Here is a 19,426-nt window from a genome sequence, read left to right as displayed (position 1 = left end):
GATAAAACTAAAGTGATTCTGGGTCATTTTCATCACAGTAGTATAAGGAATGTATCTGATCATATTTTCAGATGTAAAAAATTTCAGATCTGAAATCTCAAAACGACTGTGAGAAAGTATGTGAAATGTAGTCGCCTTTCACCTTCATTCTTTTATTTTCTGAAGTAAGAAGATCAGGAATTCTTAAAACTTCTACCCCTGAAATGTCATGATTATACTATCCCAGTAAAGAATGCCATACACAAACCAGTTTTCATATTACTTTAATACATTTTTTAGCAAAGGCAAAAAACTCAATGGGTCTGTTCAATAAAATACTACTTTCTCTAATTAGTTGTATTCAAAGCACAGCCTTCCAAGTTATTGTCATTTACAAAGATCTTTGATTTAAAATTAAAAAACACTATGATTTATAAAACAAACAATTCATTTCCCTCGCAAACAGTTATTTGAACAGCAGTTGAAACACATGGTACATGAAAACAAAAGTTTCCAGACATCCTCTTTTGAAATGCTTATTTTATCATTATATATTTGGATAGCTGCAAGCCAAATTAAAATCCAAAAGGCACGTGTACGAAATGACATCAGGGAATTGGAACACATGGAATTACGAACTACAATAAAATCATTTTGGAATACATGGCCAAAACCACTTGAGCAGGAGCAATTTATTCCAAAACCACTTGAGCAGAAGAGTGGCTCTGGCTTATGTCATATGCTACTGCTTGTCTTAGCCACTCTGTTCTAGAACTAGAAGCCACTCTGTTCTAGACCCAGAACCTACTCTGTTCTAGAACCTGCTCTGTTCTAGAACCTACTCTGTTCTAGAACTAGAAGCCACTCTGTTCTAGACCCAGAACCTACTCTGAAATGTTCCGTTATGCGTTCATCAACAGAATGACTTTTGGGCCATTGTGTCAGACTGCACAGCCATGTGTATATACACTAAACCCAAACAGAATCAAAGACACTAAGAAAATCTGAAAACAGTTGACTTCTTTCAGAGAAAAAAAATATGCAAAGGGTACTGTTAAAAGAAAAATGTAAAACTGCAGAGAACACACGCCAAGTTGCCTCCCAGTTGAACCTGGCGTGAAGAGGACTTTTATAAAATCATTATCATGATTAAAAGTACACAACAGACAGACAGACAGACAGACAGACGAGCGCTATACATACACACAGCGCTATACATACACACAGCGCTATACACACACACAGCGCTATACACACACACAGCGCTACACACACACACAGCGCTACACACACACACACACACACACACACACACACACACACACACAGCGCTATACATACACACAGCAGTCATGACGTGGAGCACAGCACATGATGGAGCCTAGTCCAGCCAACAGAAAAACATAGGGAGAAAAGCAACACGTGGTTATGGTCATAAGAGCACAGTTTGGTGCGGCTTCTTGTCTTCTTTTTACTCTCAAAAATATAACAAATCGCCTGAGCTTTCAGGAATAAATACAACAAAAACATCTACAAAAAAGAAAAAAAAATGTATCATAAAAATATGATGCATTTGTACTGTAACGTCAGAAAGAGGATGTGGGTGACCATTCCAACAACATTGAACTGATGACAAGATCAAGCAGTGAACTCAGACAGACCTCAAACGAGTAACACTCAAATACACACAAAGACACAGGAGAAAAATAAGCCAGAAGGATTGGGCATGTTGTGGCTGTGGACAAACTCCACTGACTGACTGAACAATACATTGACACTGACAGTGCAAATCTCCCACTGGCTGATCGGTACTGATCGGGTACTGAATCAGAAGACCGGATCCACAAAATAGTAAAACTCTCAGATAAGTGTTTTGAAGACATTTTTTTTTTACAATAATTGTATCTATCCATTCATTGGTTGATTCTTTACAAAGGGACAGTCAACAATAGGATGATTCAGGATTAGGGCATGAAGCAGACAGGTTGAAATCAGAGACATATATTTAAATATATGACTCTGGAAGAAATGTTTAGACTGCACTCTCAGAGAAAATAAAAACATCCTTTTGCCTTTAGTGTTGGTCTTCATCATAATAAAACGATATTAAAACAGCAACAGGAGGGGAGCTAGACTGCTGAACACAGTGGCTATCACTATCAACAAGATAAACAGGAGGGCATTTTTAGTACGGACCATCAGAACATGTGGCAGGAATATCATATCAGTGACATGGACCCAGATCTACAAGCAGATGAAGCTAATAACGTCAGCCTTTTTCAAACAGCCATCTTAACTCAATACACTGGTGTCAACTTCACAGTGTAGTGCCCAGTCGCTGAAAAAAAATGTGATTGACTGACAGGTTTCCTAGCCAATCACTGGGCACACAACTGGGATCGAAAGACTCACTGTCCAGTCACTGGATATTTTATCTGACCTTCGACCCGGATTCAAACCTATTGGCATAAAGTGTTTAGGGTGGGTCAACTGAAGTCAGTGGTTATATCTGGTCCACTATAAGTGTGGGAGAAAACAGTCATGTCAAAATAGAGGTGAAACAAAGAGCCTAAGAAGATTTCTCCTTTGATCCCTCAGCCGTGCCGCATGGAATCCTCAGTGTCTTGTCTTGGGAGGCTTGTAGGGTATTGGGTGTTAATACAGATATACCATTCATACAGATGTGCATCAGTCAGTATCACAGTTTTGGGTGGTGTGTTACGTTTATTTCCTTCCCAAACCAACCCATCCCAGGTCCTCTGGCTGAAATATGATTCCCTGGGTCATAGTTATTGATGAGTCTCTTTCTCAAACTTGACAGAAAGTTCCAGAGTTCCTTCGTGGTGTTTTTTTGTTGTTGTGTTCCTTTTCTGTGTTCCAAATGGCACCCTATTCCCTATGTAGTGCACTATATAGGTAATAGAGTGCTATTTGGGACGCATACTTTGTGCTGTGTGTTTTACCACTCTGCGTCCCCGATGGCTTTGGAGAAGACGTAGTCTCGGCCGTTCAGGTTCATGATCCCATCCTTCAGGTGGAACTTCCATTTGTTCTTACTTCTGTGGATCTGAGGGGGAACCAATGGGCATTAGGAATGTGGGCGAGGGCAGCAGACTGGGCTATCTCTCTCACTACAGTCTGTGTGTGTACTTCTGTGGCTCTGAGGAGAGGAACCAATGGGACAGTGTCAGTGTGGAGGTTAGGAGGGGAGCAGATGGGGATACCAGTCACACATTCACTAACTAACACACACACACACACACACACACACACACACGAAGTCTGGGGTGTCCTCACTGTGATTTCTCCTATACAGGAAGTCTGGGGTTTCGTCACTGTGGTTTCCCCTATACAGGAAATCTGGGGTTTCCTCAGTGTGGTTTCTCCTATACAGGAAGGCACACATGCGCTAATGTAATCCGGAGATATCTTACCTTGTCGTACTGGCACACCACCACGTTCTCTGTATCAAACAGTTCTTGGTCCTCCTCATCACTCACATCATCTTCACTATTCAGAGGCTCCTGAGAGAGTGAGGGACGGTTAATTATATCTATCCCTCTCAATCCAGTGTTTCCCCTATATTCATTTAGCCCCTGTACTACTACCATTTATATTTATCATCATCATCAGATTGTCCGAGAAACATCCAAGGTACACTAGTATGTGGACACCTGCTCCTTGAACATCTCATTCCAATATCATGGGCATTAATATGGAGTTGGTCCCCCCTTTGTTGCTATAACAGCCTCTACTCTTCTGGGAAGGCTTTTCACTAGATGTTGGAACATTGCTGCAGGGACTTGTTCCATTCAGCCACGAAGGCAATAGTGAGGTCGGGAACTGATATTGAGCGATTAGTCCAGGCTCGCAGTCGGCGTTCCAATTCATCCCAGAGGTGTTTGATGGGGTTGAGGTCAGGGCTCTGTGCAGGCCAGTCAAGTTCTTTCTGTTTGCATGTCGCTTTGTGCGCGGGGGCATTGTCATGCTGAAACAGGAAAGGGCCTTCTCCAAACTGTTGCCACAAAGTTGGAAGCACAGGATCATCTAGAATGTAATTGTACGCTGTAGCGTTAAGATTTTCCTTCACTGGAACTCAGGGGCCCGAACCATGAAAAACAGCCCCAGACCACCATTCCTCCTCCACTAAACTACAGTTGGCAACTATGCATTGGGGCAGGTAGTGTTCTCCTGGCATCCACCAAACCCAGATTCCTCCATCGGACAGACAGATGGTGAAGCATGATTCATCACTCCAGACAACGCGTTTCCACTGCTCCAGAGTCCAATGGCGGTGAGCTTTACACCACTCCAGGCGACGCGTGGCATTGTGCATGGTGTTGTTAGGCTTGTGTGCGGCTGCTCGGCCATGGAAACCCATTTCATGAAGCTCCCGACGAACAGTTCTTGTGCTGACGTTGCTTTCAGAGGCAGTTTGGAACTCGGTAGTGAGTGTTGCAACCAAGAACAGACGATTTTTAAGTGCTACACGCTTCAGAACTCGGCCGTCCCGTTCTGTGAGTTGTATGGCCTACCACTTCGCGGCTGAGCCGTTGTTGCTCCTAGACGTTTCCACTTCACAATAACAGCACTTACAGTTGACCGGGGCAGCTCTAGCTGGGCAGAAATTTGACGAACTTGTTGGAAAGGTTGCATCCTATGACGGTGCCACGTTAAAAGTCACTGTGCTCTTCAGTAAGGCCATTCTACTGTCAATGTTTGTCTATGGAAATTGCATGGCTGTGTGCTCAATTTTATACACCGGTTACCAACAGATGTGGCTGAAATAGCCGAATCCACTAATTTGAAGGGGTGTCCACATACTTTTGGCCATGTAGTGTAACTGGCTTGTAATCTTGGAAGTGTAGCCAACCTTATTAATAGATGTAATAATTGTTATGTAAAGCTCAACTATTTGTCGGGTTAATCTAGACTTGGCTTGTGATGTCATGAGATCAAGATCAAATTAAACTATCCTCGATTTACAGATGAGATTAAAAGATTCATACAAACATTCGACGGTAAAAGGTTTCAGAATCGTTGACGTCTTTCTCTCATCTCATTGAGAGTCCTACCCACCTCCTCCACCTGGCCGTCCTCTCCATCTTTTTCCTTTTCTTCATCTTCCTCCTCGTCATACTCTTCCTCCTCATCTTCTTCCTCTGAGGACGTGTCCCCCGCTCCGTCCACCTGCAGCATCATAGCAGGCTGCTGCTGTTGCTGTGGACCTCCTGGTGCAGCTCCGCCCTGGACCTGTTGAACTTGTTGGACCTGCTGCTGGATCTGCTGCACCTGACCGGGCTGGCCTGTCATCTGCATTACCTGAAGAGAGCGATGGGTTGAGAAGGGTAGGTTAGTGAGAGATGGTTGAATGTGGGATGGGGTGTTCAGCAGAGTAATCATGATCGTCTGTATAATAACATAAAAAATCCCCTTTTGGCATCTGCATATCTATAGCTTGTTAAGAGCTGAATGTAAAAATAAATTGAATATAGCTATACTAAAGCATATTTTATTAAAATAAACACTTTGTATAATACGCCGTGTGTAGTGACTAGTGAGTAAGGTCTGACCTGTGCATTCTGCTGGACCTTGTTCCCAGTGAGGATGACCTGTTGAGGCTGGATGATGACTCCTGTCTGCTGGGGGAGGCCTCCCTGGAGAGGAGCCAGCACCTGGGGGAGTCCTCCCTGGAGAGGAGCCAGTACCTGCGGAGGAGGGGTACAGCAACATGGTATTACACCCCACACAGTAATGACCATTTGAATCCACCATTCAGTTTTCAATGGCACTTGTTGAATTGAAAACTGAATTAACCCCAACTCAGATCTACCACAGCTCTGACACAGGACCAAGGGTTCTGGCCCTGGTTAGTGAGCAAGTGGCCTCAGAAAATACTATTAACTGCATGATGTTGTTTAACTGTGAGTACCTGCACCAGGTGTCTAACTCCAGGGAGCCTATACCTGCATCAGGAGGCCTATACCTGCACCAGTGGGCCTATACCTGCACCAGGAGGTCTAAATCCAGGAAGCCTATACCTGCATCAGGAGGCCTCCACCTGCATCAGGAGACCTGTACCAGGGGGTCTAACTCCAGGGAACCTCCACCTGCACCTGGAGGCCTCCACCTGCACCAGGAGGCATCCACCTGCACCAGGAGGCTCAAACTTTTACAAACACTGGGAGGACAGTGATAGGACCTACCTGTGTGATGGGGCGTACCTGCTGTATGACGGGGGCCTGCCCACCGCCAGGCTGCATCTGAGGAAGGACCTGCTGCTGAAGGACCATCTGCTGCTGAGGCTGGATAATGTACTGGGTCCCGTTAGCCGCACGCAGCACCTGGAGGATCTGACCTGGGGTCAGGGACAGGGTAGAGGTGCCGTTTAGCTATGAAGAGTATGTTCAGGATCTGACCCGAGATCAGAGGAGAGAGAGAGAGATGGAGACCAGAGAACCCCAAGACCCAGACCCAACCTCGTGAGACTAAACCCAAGACCCAGAGTAGCGAAACCATGACCACATCAAGAACATTTTCAATGTTGAGAAACAAGTATATTAACAAGTCTGAAAAATTGTTTGTCATTCCTAAATGTTGTGGGGAGTATAAGTTGTACACACCGTCCACTGTTTTAAGATACATATTCTGGGGCAAATTGCCGCCTGATGTGCATCACCCGGGAAGGACAGAAGAAATTCAGGGCAGAACAAAAAACAAAACAAATTGGTATTTGGTGAGGTAATCTTTCTGCATTTTATAATCAATCAATATGTACTGTTGTAATATATTATGAAGACTGGAGCTGGTGGGATGTTAAATGCTATACCTTGGCTAGTGATGAGTTGTTGGTAGGGACTGATTCCTGTTGGTAAGGCCAAGGTTGCTGCTGTGGTTGCTGCATTCTAGAGGTCAGACAGAGAAAACACATCACAAACCAGGCAGATACCAGGAGAGATGGGTACCCCTAGTCACGCAGGAACACACACACACACACACACACACACACACACACACACACACACACACACACACACACACACACACACACACACACACACACACACACACACACACACACACACACACACACACACACACACACACAGAGAGAGAGAGGTTATTTGAGTCTGCTCAGATTTAAACACCTGGAGAAGCTTTTAAAATGTAACCTAGCAATTTGCTATAATAATCCTATATTCTGTACAGAAGACAGGTGTCAGTTGAGAAGACAACACCAGATGGTGGGTGGGGGAGAGGTTGGAGAGGAAACAGGGAAGAAACTAGAGATAACTTCCTATTTAGTCTGAAAAACACACACAGAGTGCGAGAGAGACACAGAGAGAGAGAGAGACAGACAAAGAGAGAGAGACACACAGAGAGAGAGATAGAGACAGAGAGACACAGAGAAAGAGAGAGACACAGAGAAAGAGAGAGACACAGAGAAAGAGAGAGACACAGAGAAAGAGAGAGACACAGAGAAAGAGAGAGACACAGAGAAAGAGAGAGACACAGAGAAAGAGAGACACAGAGAAAGAGAGACACAGAGAAAGAGAGAGACACAGAGAAAGAGAGAGACACAGAGAAAGAGAGAGACACAGAGAGAAAGAGACACAGAGATAGAGAGGAGAGGGGGGAGGGAGAGAACAGACGAGTGCAAAGCACTTCAAGGTTTATCTGCTCTGTAATCTAGTGTGAAATCCTTAGCTCTCAGTAAACTATTTCCTGCGTGGCCTCTCCTCCTCTCTCTCTTCCATCTGTCCTCCAGCTGGCCTGGTCGATCATGTTCAGGGCCAGCTCTCACGTTTACACTGTGTGTGAGTGTTTGGACAGGGGTCCGTGTGTGTGTTTGTGTGTAGAGGGGTCTCTGTGTGTGTTTGTCTGTAGAGGGGTCTGTGGGTCTCAGCTATTCTATAATCCATGTGAGTGAGTTCAAAGGGAAGCCACTCATAATGGTGAGGCTCTCATCATTGACACATGCATTATGTCAGCTGGGGGGAATCTGTCTGCAGTGGTTTCATCGTGGATAACTTTACAGATGCCATTGAAATATGACATCAATGAAAAAGTATCACTCGTAATGTCTTTATAATTGATTGGAATTAATTATTCAAGGGTCCTATGGTGGGAAACTCTGGTCCTATACCTGTGGTCCAGCTACAGCCAAACCCACTACTCCACTCACCATCCCTGTTGCACTCATATGCTGCAGAATTTTAGGATCCTGCACAATGACTTGCTGCTGGGGTGCTGTGGAGAGAAATTATACAAATGTATTCAGTATTTATTACATTTTGTCAGTAATTATACATTTATGATACAGCTCCTTATAAATGCTGCTTTGGAACAAACTGTGTGTGTGTGTAATAATCATGTATAATATTACCGCTGGTGACAGTAGGCCGGGTCGATTGCCAGCTTGTCACTGTGAATGAGAAAGGATTCTCTTTTCAATGCCTTCATTGTTGTTGTTCAATCATATAGTTTGCAGATATGATAGCCATTTTAAGTAGTTATTGAAATGGATTTTGGGCAACCTTAAAGGACCTGTTGTACCTGGGTTAATGGACATAACATTTTATATAATACATTGTGAGTATGGGAAGTGCTATAGAAGGTCCTATAAATGAGAGAGAGTGTGGACAGAGTTAGCCGGCAGGGCAGGGGCTAAGGTAGCTGGCTTCAAATGGGCTAAGGTCGGTGGCTTTAAATGGGCTAAGGTAGGTGGCTTTAAATGGGCTAAGGTAGGTGGCCTTAAAGAGGTGTAGGTAGGTGGTTTTAAATGGGCTAAGGTAGGTGGCCTTAAAGGGGTGTAGGTAGGTGGCTTTAAAGCGGTGTAGGTAGGTGGCTTTAAAGGGCTGTAGGTAGGTGGCTTTAAAGGGGTGTAGGTAGGTCGTTTTAAATGGGCCAAAGTAGGTGGCTTTAAAGGGGTGCAGGTAGGTGGCTTTAAAGGGGTGTAGGTAGGTGGCTTTAAAGGGGTGTAGGTAGGTGGCTTTAAAGGGGTGTAGTAGATAGGTGGCTTTAAAGGGGTGTAGTAGGTAGGTGGCTTTAAAGGGGTGTAGTAGGTAGGTGGCTTTAAAGGGGTGTAGTAGGTAGGTGGCTTTAAAGGGGTGTAGTAGGTAGGTGGCTTTAAAAGGGTGTAGGTAGGTGGCTTTAAAAGGGTGTAGGTAGGTGGCTTTAAAGGGGTGTAGGTAGGTGGTTTTAAAGGGGTGTAGGTAGGTGGTTTTAAAGGGGTGTAGGTAGGTGGCTTTAAAGGGGTGTAGGTAGGTGGCTTTAAAGGGGTGTAGGTAGGTAGTTTAAAGGGGTGTAGGTAGGTGGTTTTAAATGGGCTAAGGTAGGTGGCTTTAAAGGGGTGTAGTAGATAGGTGGCTTTAAAGGGGTGTAGTAGGTAGGTGGCTTTAAAGGGGTGTAGTAGGTAGGTGGCTTTAAAGGGGTGTAGTAGGTAGGTAGTTTTAAAGAGTGTAGGTAGGTGGTTTTAAAGGGGTGTAGGTAGGTGGCTTTAAAGGGGTGTAGGTAGGTAGTTTAAAAAGGTGTAGGTAGGTAGTTTGAAGGGGTGTAGGTAGGTGGTTTTAAAGGGTGTAGGTAGGTGGTTTTAAAGGGGTGTAGGTAGGTGGATTTAAAGGGGTGTAGGTAGGTGGCTTTAAAGGGGTGTAGGTAGGTGGTTTTAAAGGGGTGTAGGTAGGTAGTTTAAAGGGGTGTAGGTAGGTGGTTTTAAAGGGGTGTAGGTAGGTAGTTTAAAGGGGTGTAGGTAGGTGGTTTTAAAGGGGTGTAGGTAGGTGGTTTAAAGGGGTGTAGGTAGGTGGTTTTAAAGGGGTGTAGGGTAGGTGGTGTTTAAAGGGGTGTAGGTAGGTGGTTTTAAAGGGGTGTAGGTAGGTAGCTTTAAAGGGTGTAGGTAGGTGGTTTTAAAGGGGTGTAGGTAGGTAGTTTAAAGGGTGTAGGTAGGTGGTTTTAAAGGGGTGTAGGTAGGTAGTTTAAAGGGGTGTAGGTAGGTGGTTTAAAGGGTGTAGGTAGGTGGTTTAAAGGGGTGTAGGTAGGTGGTTTTAAAGGGGTGTAGGTAGGTGGTTTTAAAGGGGTGTAGGTAGGTAGTTTAAAGGGGTGTAGGTAGGTGGTTTTAAAGGGGTGTAGGTAGGTAGTTTAAAGGGTGTAGGTAGGTGGTTTTAAAGGGGTGTAGGTAGGTAGTTTAAAGGGTGTAGGTAGGTGGTTTTAAAGGGGTGTAGGTAGGTGGTTTTAAAGGGGTGTAGGTAGGTAGTTTAAAGGGGTGTAGGTAGCTGGTTTTAAAGGGGTGTAGGTAGGTAGTTTAAAGGGGTGTAGGTAGGTGGTTTTAAAGGGGTGTAGGTAGGTGGTTTTAAAGGGGTGTAGGTAGGTAGTTTAAAGGGGTGTAGGTAGGTAGTTTAAAGGGGTGTAGGTAGGTGGTTTTAAAGGGGTGTAGGTAGGTAGTTTAAAGGGGTGTAGGTAGGTGGTTTTAAATGGGTGTAGGTAGGTAGTTTAAAGGGGTGTAGGTAGGTGGTTTTAAATGGGCTAAGGTAGGTGGCTTTAAAGGGGTGTAGTAGATAGGTGGCTTTAAAGGGGTGTAGTAGGTAGGTGGTTTTAAAGGGGTGTAGGTAGGTGGCTTTAAAGGGGTGTAGGTAGGTAGTTTAAAAAGGTGTAGGTAGGTAGTTTGAAGGGGTGTAGGTAGGTGGTTTTAAAGGGTGTAGGTAGGTGGTTTTAAAGGGGTGTAGGCAGGTAGTTTAAAGGGGTGTAGGTAGGTGGTCTTTAAAGGGGTGTAGGTAGGTAGTTTAAGGGGGTGTAGGTAGGTGGTTTTAAAGGGTGTAGGTAGGTAGTTTAAAGGGTGTAGGTAGGTGGTTTAAAGGGGTGTAGGTAGGTAGTTTAAGGGGTGTAGGTAGGTAGTTTTAAAGGGGTGTAGGTAGGTGGTTTTAAAGGGGTGTTGGTAGGTAGTTAAGGGTGTAGGTAGGTAGTTTAAAGGGGTGTAGGTAGGTGGTTTTAAAGGGTGTAGGTAGGTAGTTTAGCGGTGTAGGTAGGTGGTTTTAAAGGGGGGTGTAGGTAGGTAGTTTAGCGGGTGTAGGTAGGTGGCTTTTAAAGGGGTGCAGGCAGGTAGTCCAGCGGTGTAGGTAGGTGGTTTTAGCGGGTGTAGGTAGGTGGCTCCAGGGCGTGTAGGCAGGTGGTTTTAGCGGCGGAGGTAGGTGGTTTAGAGGGTGCAGGTAGGTGGTTAGGCGCAGGCAGGAGCCAGGGCGCGGCAGGCAGGCAGCCGTGCAGCGGGTGCGAGGCAGGTGGTCTTAGGGTGCAGGCAGGCAGCCACGGAGGCAGGGGTGGGGTGCAGGCAGGGGCTAAGCGTGCAGGCAGGCAGCTCAGCGCGCAGGCAGGCAGCTCAGTGAGCAGGCAGCTCAGGGTGCAGGAGGGTCTAAGGAGGCAGGAGCCCAGGCAGGAGGAGGCCAGGCGCAGGCAGGGGTTAGCGCGCAGGAGGCAGCCCAGGCGCAGGCAGGCAGCTTCAGCAGCGCAGGCAGGTGGTCAGGCGGGCAGGCAGCAGCGTGCAGGCAGGTGGCTCTACGCGCAGGCAGGCAGCCTCAGCGGCGCAGGCAGGTGGCTCTTAGCGCGCAGGCAGGCAGCCCAGCGGGCAGGCAGGCGGCTCAGCGGGTGCAGGCAGGTGGCCCAGCGGGTGCAGGCAGGCGGGCTCAGCGTGCAGGCAGGCGGTGCGCAGGAGGCAGCCCGCGCGCAGGCAGGTGGTCTTTAAGGGCGCAGGCAGGCAGCCCAGCGGTGCAGGCAGGCGGTCTAGGGCGCAGGCAGGCAGCCCGCGCGTGCAGGCAGGTGGTCTAAGCGCGCAGGCAGGGGGGCTCAGCGGGCAGGCAGGCAGCCCAGGGCAGGAGGTCTTAGCGCGCAGGCAGGCAACCCAGCGGGCAGGCAGGCGGTCTTAAAGCGGGCAGGCAGGCGGTCTTAGCGGCGCAGGCAGGCAGCCCAGCGCGCAGGCAGGCAGCCCAGCGCGCAGGCAGGCGGTCTCAGCGGGCGCAGGCAGGCAGCTCAGCGTGCAGGCAGGGGCTAAACGGGTGCAGGCAGGTAGCTCAGGCGAGGTAGGTGGCTTTAAACGGGCCGGCAGGCAGGTGGCTGCGGGCGAGATAGGTGGCCTTGCGTGAGCAGGCAGGTGGTCTAGCGCGAGCAGGCAGCTAAGGCGCAGGCAGGCAGCTGCAAGGCGAGGCAGCAGCCAGGGCGCAGGCAGGGGTCCAGCGGGTGCAGGCAGGCGGTCTTGGTGCGGAGGCAGCTCAGGGCGCAGGCAGGTGGTCTTGTAGGCGCAGGCAGGCAGCTCCAGCGCGCAGGCAGGGGCCCTTAGCAGGCGCAGGCAGGCAGCCCAGGGCGCAGGCAGGCGGCTCAAGGCGAGGCAGGAGCCCAGCGGCAGGCAGGCAGCCCAGCGTGCAGGCAGGCGGTCTTGGCGCAGGAGGCAGCCCAGCGTGCAGGCAGGCAGCCCAGCGCGGCAGGCAGGTGGTCTTAAGCGGCGCAGGCAGGCAGCCCAGGGCGCAGGCAGGCGGTTCAGCGTGCAGGCAGGCAGCCCAGCGGGCGCAGGCAGGTGGCCTTAAGCCGCGCAGGCAGGCAGCAAGCAGTGCAGGCAGGGGCTCAGCGGGCAGGCAGGTGGCCCAGCGCGCAGGCAGGCGGTCTTAAAGGCGCAGGCAGGCGGTTAAGGCGCAGGCAGGCAGCCCAGGTGCAGGCAGGCGGCTCAGGTGCGCAGGCAGGCAGCCCAGCGGGTGCAGGCAGGGGTCTCAGCGTGCAGGCAGGCAGCTCAGCGGCGCAGGCAGGTGGTCTCAAAGGCGCAGGCAGGCGGCCTTGAGCGCGCAGGCAGGCAGCCCAGCGCGAGGCAGGCAGCCCGCGCGCAGGCAGGCAGCCCAGCGGCGCAGGCAGGCGGCCTTGAAGCGCGCAGGCAGGCAGCCCAGCGCGCAGGCAGGGGTCTTAGGCGCAGGCAGGCAGCCCAGCGCGCAGGCAGGTGGTCTTGAGCGGTGCAGGCAGGTGGTCTCAGCGCGCAGGCAGGCAGCCCAGCGGCGCAGGCAGGCAGCCCAGGCGAGGCAGGCTTGGGCAGGCAGCCCAGCGGCAGGCAGGTGGTCAGGGCGCAGGCAGGCAGCCCAGCGCGCAGGCAGGTGGCCTTAGGAGGCAGGCAGCCCAGCGCGCAGGCAGGCAGCCAGGCGCAGGCAGGCGGCTCAGCGGCGCAGGCAGGCAGCCAGCGGAGGCAGCGGTCTCAGCGGCAGGCAGGCAGCCAGGCGCAGGCAGGCGGGTCTCAGGCGCAGGCAGGCAGCCCAGGCGCAGGCAGGCAGGCCAGCGTGCAGGCAGGCAGCTCAGCGCGCAGGCAGGCAGCCCAGCGTGTAGGTAGGTGGTTTTAAAGGGGGTGTAGGTAGGTGGTTTTAAAGGGGTGTAGGTAGGTAGTTTAAAGGGGTGTAGGTAGGTAGTTTAAAGGGGTGTAGGTAGGTAGTTTAAAGGGGTGTAGGTAGGTAGTTTAAAGGGGTGTAGGTAGGTAGTTTAAAGGGGTGTAGGTAGGTGTGTCAGGGAACTGTGGGTTTTTGTATAGTGCTTTTCATGACCCAAATATTCTTATACACAGGAGGTAGACCCAGTAGGGATGAAATAGGATGATCAGAGGTGTTAAAGGCTTCATTCGTACTACAACGGTGGACTTTGCTCGTCCGCCTGCCGCTAAACTCTAGCAGGCTTGTAACTATGCAACCGGACTCTTCATTGAAACAATGCTGAAACATCAATCCATGGGTGAGTCCATTGAAATGAATGAAAAATTATATTGTAAATTCCAGCAGGCGATGGGGGTGATATAGACTCTTAGAAGTACACATCTTTATTTTATTAATTATCGTTAATGCCGTCTTCGGTGTGCTTATCAATGATTATCAATTATTGTATTAAGTCATACAAACCTTACTGTGTGTGAAGCTCAAAACGCATTTCTCATGACTATTTTAACGTGACTATTTAAACACAAAAACACATCTGACTAATAAAATGTTTAAAAATCAGTCGTCTTCTTCAAATGAAGGGGATGATGACGCAATCTTTGCAAGAGGGAGGGAATCTGATTTCATTGGTCCTCAACCAGTGGCGCAGTCATTTCATTCAGGGTAAGTGGCTTAAAAGCTTACCTGGCTTAAAAGGTGAGCCACTTTCATTTGAACGGTTATCCCAAGTTGAACTCAGAGTTGACCAAAGTTACCTCTCTAACTCCTCAAACCTGCTTGGTAAAATACCCCTCTGGACAGATTAAGCCAAATCCTAGTATTAAAAGCATAATCAATTGACAATCTCCATTAGACATATATTTTTTGTCTAGGACTAGGCTTAATCTATGTCTAGGAAACCAGCCCATTATGGCTGCGTTTAGACAGGCAGCCTAATTCTGATCTTTTTCCCACTAATTGGTCTTTTGAACAGTCAGATCAGCTCTGAAAAAGATCTGATTTATCAAAATACAAATTAGTGAAAAGTAAAATAATTGGACTGCCTGTCTAAACACATCAAATGTAGCCTACCGGGAACAACAGAGGTGGTGTGTCAGGGCCAATGCCTGGGACTCACCTTGCTGCTGCGGGGGCAGGAGGACCTGCTGTGTCTGGGCTTGCTGGGTGGCCTGCTGGGCCTGTTGTGCCTGCTGCTGGGCTGCTGCCTGGAGGGCCGCCTGCTCATCTGTGTTGAAGCCCTCCACTGCCTTACTCTGCATTAGCTTGTTCTCCCACAGCTAAAGGAGAGGGGAGGAAACTTTAAAATGGAGGGTAGACTGTTGACCACCATTTTGACATTTGTATTGTCTATTCTACTTTTTTTTAACTACAGGGAGAGAGGTTATCATAGTGGAAACTACATCAGATGGGAGCTACAAAAGGGAAGCTAACACTAGCGCAGACAAGAGAGAACAACATTCTAGAATGGAATGTTACTAGAAGGAAGAGTTCTGTGTTCTGTACCGTTTTGAGTTCCATGAGGACCTGCTCGTCCACCCCCTCATCCAGGAAGAGCTCCCGGACCTCGTTGATAACATCTTCAATCACAGACCTGTACAGTTTAGGCTGAGAAAACAGAGTACTGTTAGAAGTGCTCTAATGTATATTATAAACTGGGTGGTTTGATCCCTGAATGCACGGGTATGATAAAAACATTACACTATATACAGTGCACTTGGAAAGTATTCAGACCCTTTGACTTTTTCCACATGTTTACGTTACAGCCTTATTCTAAAATTGATGAAATAAATAAAAAAATATATCATCAACCCACACACACAATACCCTATAATGACAAAGCGAAAACAAGTTTAGATTTTTTTGCAGAAATATCTTATTAATATAAGTATTCACACCCTTTGCTATGAGACTTGAAATTGAGCTCAGGTGCATCCAACCAAGTTGTAGATGTTTCTACAACTTGATTGGTGGCCACCTGTGGTAAATTCAATTGATCGGACATGATTTGAAAAGGCACAGACCTGTCTATATAAAGGTCCCACAGTTGACAGTGCATGTCAGAGCAAAAACCAAGCCATGAGGTCAAAGGAATTGTCCGTAGAGCTCCGAGACAGGATTGTGTCGAGACACCGATCTGGGGAAGGGTACCAAAACATTTCTGCAGCATTGGAGGTCCCCAAGAACACAGCGGCCGCATCACTCTTAAATGGAAGAAGTTTGGAACCACCAAGACTTTTCCTAGAGCTGGCCACCTGGACAAATTGAGCAATCAGGGGAGAAAGGCCTTGGTCAGAGGTGACCAAGAACCTGATGGTCACTGACAGAGCTCCAGAGTTCCTCTGTGGAGATGGGAGAACCTTCCAGAAGGTCAACCATCTCTACAGCACTCCACCAATCAGGCCTTTCTGGTCGAGTGACCCCTTGGAAGCCACTCCTCAGTAAAAGGCACATGACAGCCCGCTTGGAGTTTGCCAAAAGGCACCTAAAAACTCTCAGACCGTGAGAAACAAGATTCTCTGGTCTGATGAAACCAAGATTGAACTCTTTGGCCTGAATGCCAAGCGTCACATCTGGAGGAAACCTGGCACCATCCCTACGGTGAAGCACGGTGGTGGCAGCATCATGCTGTGGGGATGTTTTTCAGAGGCAGGGACTGGGAAACTAGTCAGCATCGAGGGAAAGATGAACAGAGCAAAGTACAGAGAGAACCTTCATGAAAACATGCTCCACAGCGCTTAGGACCTCAGACTGGGGGCGAAGGTTCATCTTCCAACAGGACAACGACCCTAAACACACAGTCAAGACAACGCAGGAGTGGCTTAGGGACAAGACTCTGAATGTCCTTGAGTGGCCCAGCCAGAGCCCGGACTTGAACCCAATCAGACATCTCTGGAGACCTGAAAATAGCTATGCAGCGACCCTCCCCATCCAACCTGACAGAGCTTGAGAGGATCTGCAGAGAATGGGAGAAACTCCCCAAATACAGGTGTGCCAAGCTTGCAGTGTCATACCCAAGAAGGCTTGAGGCTGTAATCGCTGCCAAAGGTGCTTCAACAAAGTACTGAGTAAAGGGTCTGAATACTTATGTAAATGTGATATGTTTTTAAAAACCTATTTTTGGTTTGTCATTACAGGGGTATTGTGTGTAAAATGATGAAGAAATCAATTTATTAAATCCATTTCAGAATAAGGCTGTAACATAACAAAATGTGGAAAAAGGGAAGGGGTCTGAATACTTTCTGAATGCACTGTTTACGAAAGCATGTGGACATCTCTTGAAATTAGTCGATTTGGCTATTTCAACCACACCAGTTGCTGACAGGTGCATACAATCGAGCACACAGCCATGCAATCTCCATAGACAAATATTGGCAGTAGAATGGCCTTATTGAAGAGCTCAGTGACTTTCAATGTGGTACCATCATAGGACGCAACCTTTCTAACAAGTCAGTTTGTCAAATTTCTGCCCTGCCTGAGCTGCTACGGTCAACTGGAAGTGCTGTTATTGTGAAGTGGAAACATCTAGGAGCAACAACGGCTCAAACGCAAGCTGGTAGGCCACACAAGCTCACAGAATGGGACCACTGAGTGCTGAAGAGTGTAAAAATGGTATGTCCTCGATTGCAACACTCAATACCAGTTCCAAAATTGCCTCTGGAAGCAACGTCAGCACAAGAACTGTTCATCATGTGATGTACTTTTTACTGTTCTACTCACCTTGGTGACCAGTTTATAATAGCAGTAAGGCACCTCAGGGGTTTGTAGTATATGGCCAATATACCACAGCTAAGGGCTGTATCCAGGCACTCGGAGTTGCGTCGTGCGTAAGAACAGCCCTTAGCCGTGGTATATTGGCCATAATATACCATCAACGGCATATTATTGCCTAATGTTAGCTGGGTGCTGCATTATTTAACATTAACTGCATTATTGCTTGGTGACAACTGGTGACAACTGAAATGCACCACGGTAAAGAATGTTGGCCTACAAACGATCCAATATTTATGTTTTTTTTTTTTAAGTGTATATTTTGAGCTTGACTACCTTTGAACTTCAGTCGCACGTATTCAAACTGCATACCATATTCAAAACTAACTTAATTTAGAAAGCCCAAAATTGCAACAGAATAAATGTGCCATTCTTAACTATGTTAAATCAGTTAGAAACTATTAAATTATGCAAGTAAAACGTTTTAGCAGCCCCCCCCCACACACACAGCAAAGAGAAACGTTTTAAAGTTATTTTCCTGCAATTATGCACATTTAGCCAAGGGGAGTAGAGAACATGTTGCCGTTTTAAAGCAAGTCTGCTGCAATTCTATACGTTTTACAATGGGGAGGAGAGAAGATTTAGCCATTTTATAACTAATTTCATGCCATGGGGCAAAGATAAAATGTGCAGTTGTACAGCTAATTTCCTGCAATTCTACACATTTTTCCATAGGATGGAGGCAAATGTTTGCAGTTTTAATTATGACAACTGATGATCAAATGGGCCCCACCCCAGTTGGTAATTCGACCATGCTTCCAAGTTTAGATACCTGGCCGCTAGACTAATTTTCCGATCTAACTTGGGATGATTGAGTGACTGCTGATGCACAACCCACATTTCAAAATTGCATCTTGTTTATTCTAACTCAACAGTAAGTTGAGACCCCGACTGATTAATTTAGATGTTTTATTGGGCCGCCCGGCAGTTACCCATCCCTGGCCTACCTAACGTTAGATCATCGAAAGACAAGCCCGCAAATGTGCATACGGGAGCTTTCACACTATAAACAACACACATCAATCGGCATTTATGGTATACTCAAAATGTAAACAACCAAAAGACAGTGATCAGTTGGAGCTAGTTAAACTCAATCGGCCATGCACAAAATACACTAACATTTCAATCGACCATAATTCCCCCAAACTAAAATGGTCGCATGGACAGCGACCACTGTCCTTATTCGTCGGTGTCCGTCGTGGTGGACCCGTCTCCCTCCCTACTATAAAAAGCTCGCTGATGTTTATATGTAGAGCCGGTGACGTAGCGTTGACTAGCACCTTCCCATCCCGGACAGTCTATATTAGAGAGCCAATATGGCTGTATAAAACCGAGCTGCGGAAAGGAGGAGGGTCACAACCGTCGAGAGGAGACATGGACGCGATTTTACCGAGCCGGGTTCAACGACCATTGCCTGGTGCTCGGAGTCGCTATTCAAATGATGGATGTAAATGGAATTGCTGGTATCTAGATTGTTTTATTTTAGTGAGTTAATATGTAATTTTAGAGATGGGGCCAGGAAAGAGGACATTTGTCTTGGGGCGGCTTGCTGACGTTAGCAGCCTTGTTCTAACTAGGAAACACATTTTCAAAAATTCCTCCAAACGCACCAGCAAATGTAGGCTGATGCATGCTAACTAGCTGGCAGCCAAGATTGCAAATTAGTCTACATTGCAATTAAAAAGGCTCAAGTCACATTTTACTATTTAGCTAACTATGTCGTTAGCTTCACCAAAGACTTGTCTTCTGGCTTGTATTAACATTAGCCCAAGTTACCAACGCCATTCACCAGCTGTATTCTGAAAAAATGCAGAGGATTCAAATGGTTTCGAAAAGGGGTTAAAATGGCCGATTGTTGTACTTATGGCTATCATTTTTATTAATGAGAACATCAACTGTTTGCCAACAATACTCCCTAAGTCGCTTTTAATATGCTTCCACTCAAAATGCCAACCTTTTTTTTGGCAGCTAGCAGTTTGCCATCATCAGTTTTTACTGACTACCTCTGACAATGATCCTTACCACTTGATTCGAGTTAGCCGAGCTCGCCATTACGCGTAGTGTAAAACCACACGAAAATCAAGCGAGGAATAAGAGCAAAAAAAAAAAAAACGACCTAAAACAACTGGGTACGACACTTAAAAATTGCCGGCATAACTTTTGTAAATAAAACACAGATTTTAACGGTCTTATTTACAAACACGGACTCTGCCTTCCCAGCCGTCCTTCGCCCGCCGTTG

At 47.4% G+C, this 19,426-nt stretch overlaps 1 protein-coding gene across 4 annotated transcripts; it reads right to left on the bottom strand.

The window, feature by feature from the left end:
- Nucleotides 1-247: 247 nt before the first annotated feature.
- On the bottom strand, nt 248-19,426 carry LOC106608227 (transcription initiation factor IIA subunit 1). Of its 4 annotated transcripts, none has more exons than XM_014206060.2 (12): nt 19,209-19,426; nt 14,922-15,023; nt 14,536-14,695; nt 8,366-8,404; nt 8,165-8,229; nt 6,809-6,884; nt 6,603-6,644; nt 6,186-6,337; nt 5,553-5,687; nt 5,059-5,301; nt 3,414-3,503; nt 248-3,046 (listed from the first exon to the last, which is right to left on the bottom strand). In XM_014206060.2, the coding sequence occupies exons 1-12, from the start codon at nt 19,236-19,238 to the stop codon at nt 2,939-2,941; spliced, it is 1,242 nt and encodes a 413-aa protein (XP_014061535.1). In that variant the 5' UTR covers nt 19,239-19,426; the 3' UTR covers nt 248-2,938. The 4 variants fall into 4 exon arrangements, with proteins under 4 accessions (XP_014061535.1, XP_014061536.1, XP_014061538.1 ...); XM_014206061.2 differs by having other exon boundaries at nt 6,204-6,337; XM_014206063.2 differs by lacking the exon at nt 6,603-6,644.

This window comes from Salmo salar, chromosome ssa06 (assembly GCF_905237065.1).
Source record: "Salmo salar chromosome ssa06, Ssal_v3.1, whole genome shotgun sequence".
Taxonomy (NCBI): domain Eukaryota; kingdom Metazoa; phylum Chordata; class Actinopteri; order Salmoniformes; family Salmonidae; genus Salmo; species Salmo salar.
Note: the sequence above shows the minus strand (reverse complement) of the source record. Positions and strands in the feature narration are given on the sequence as shown.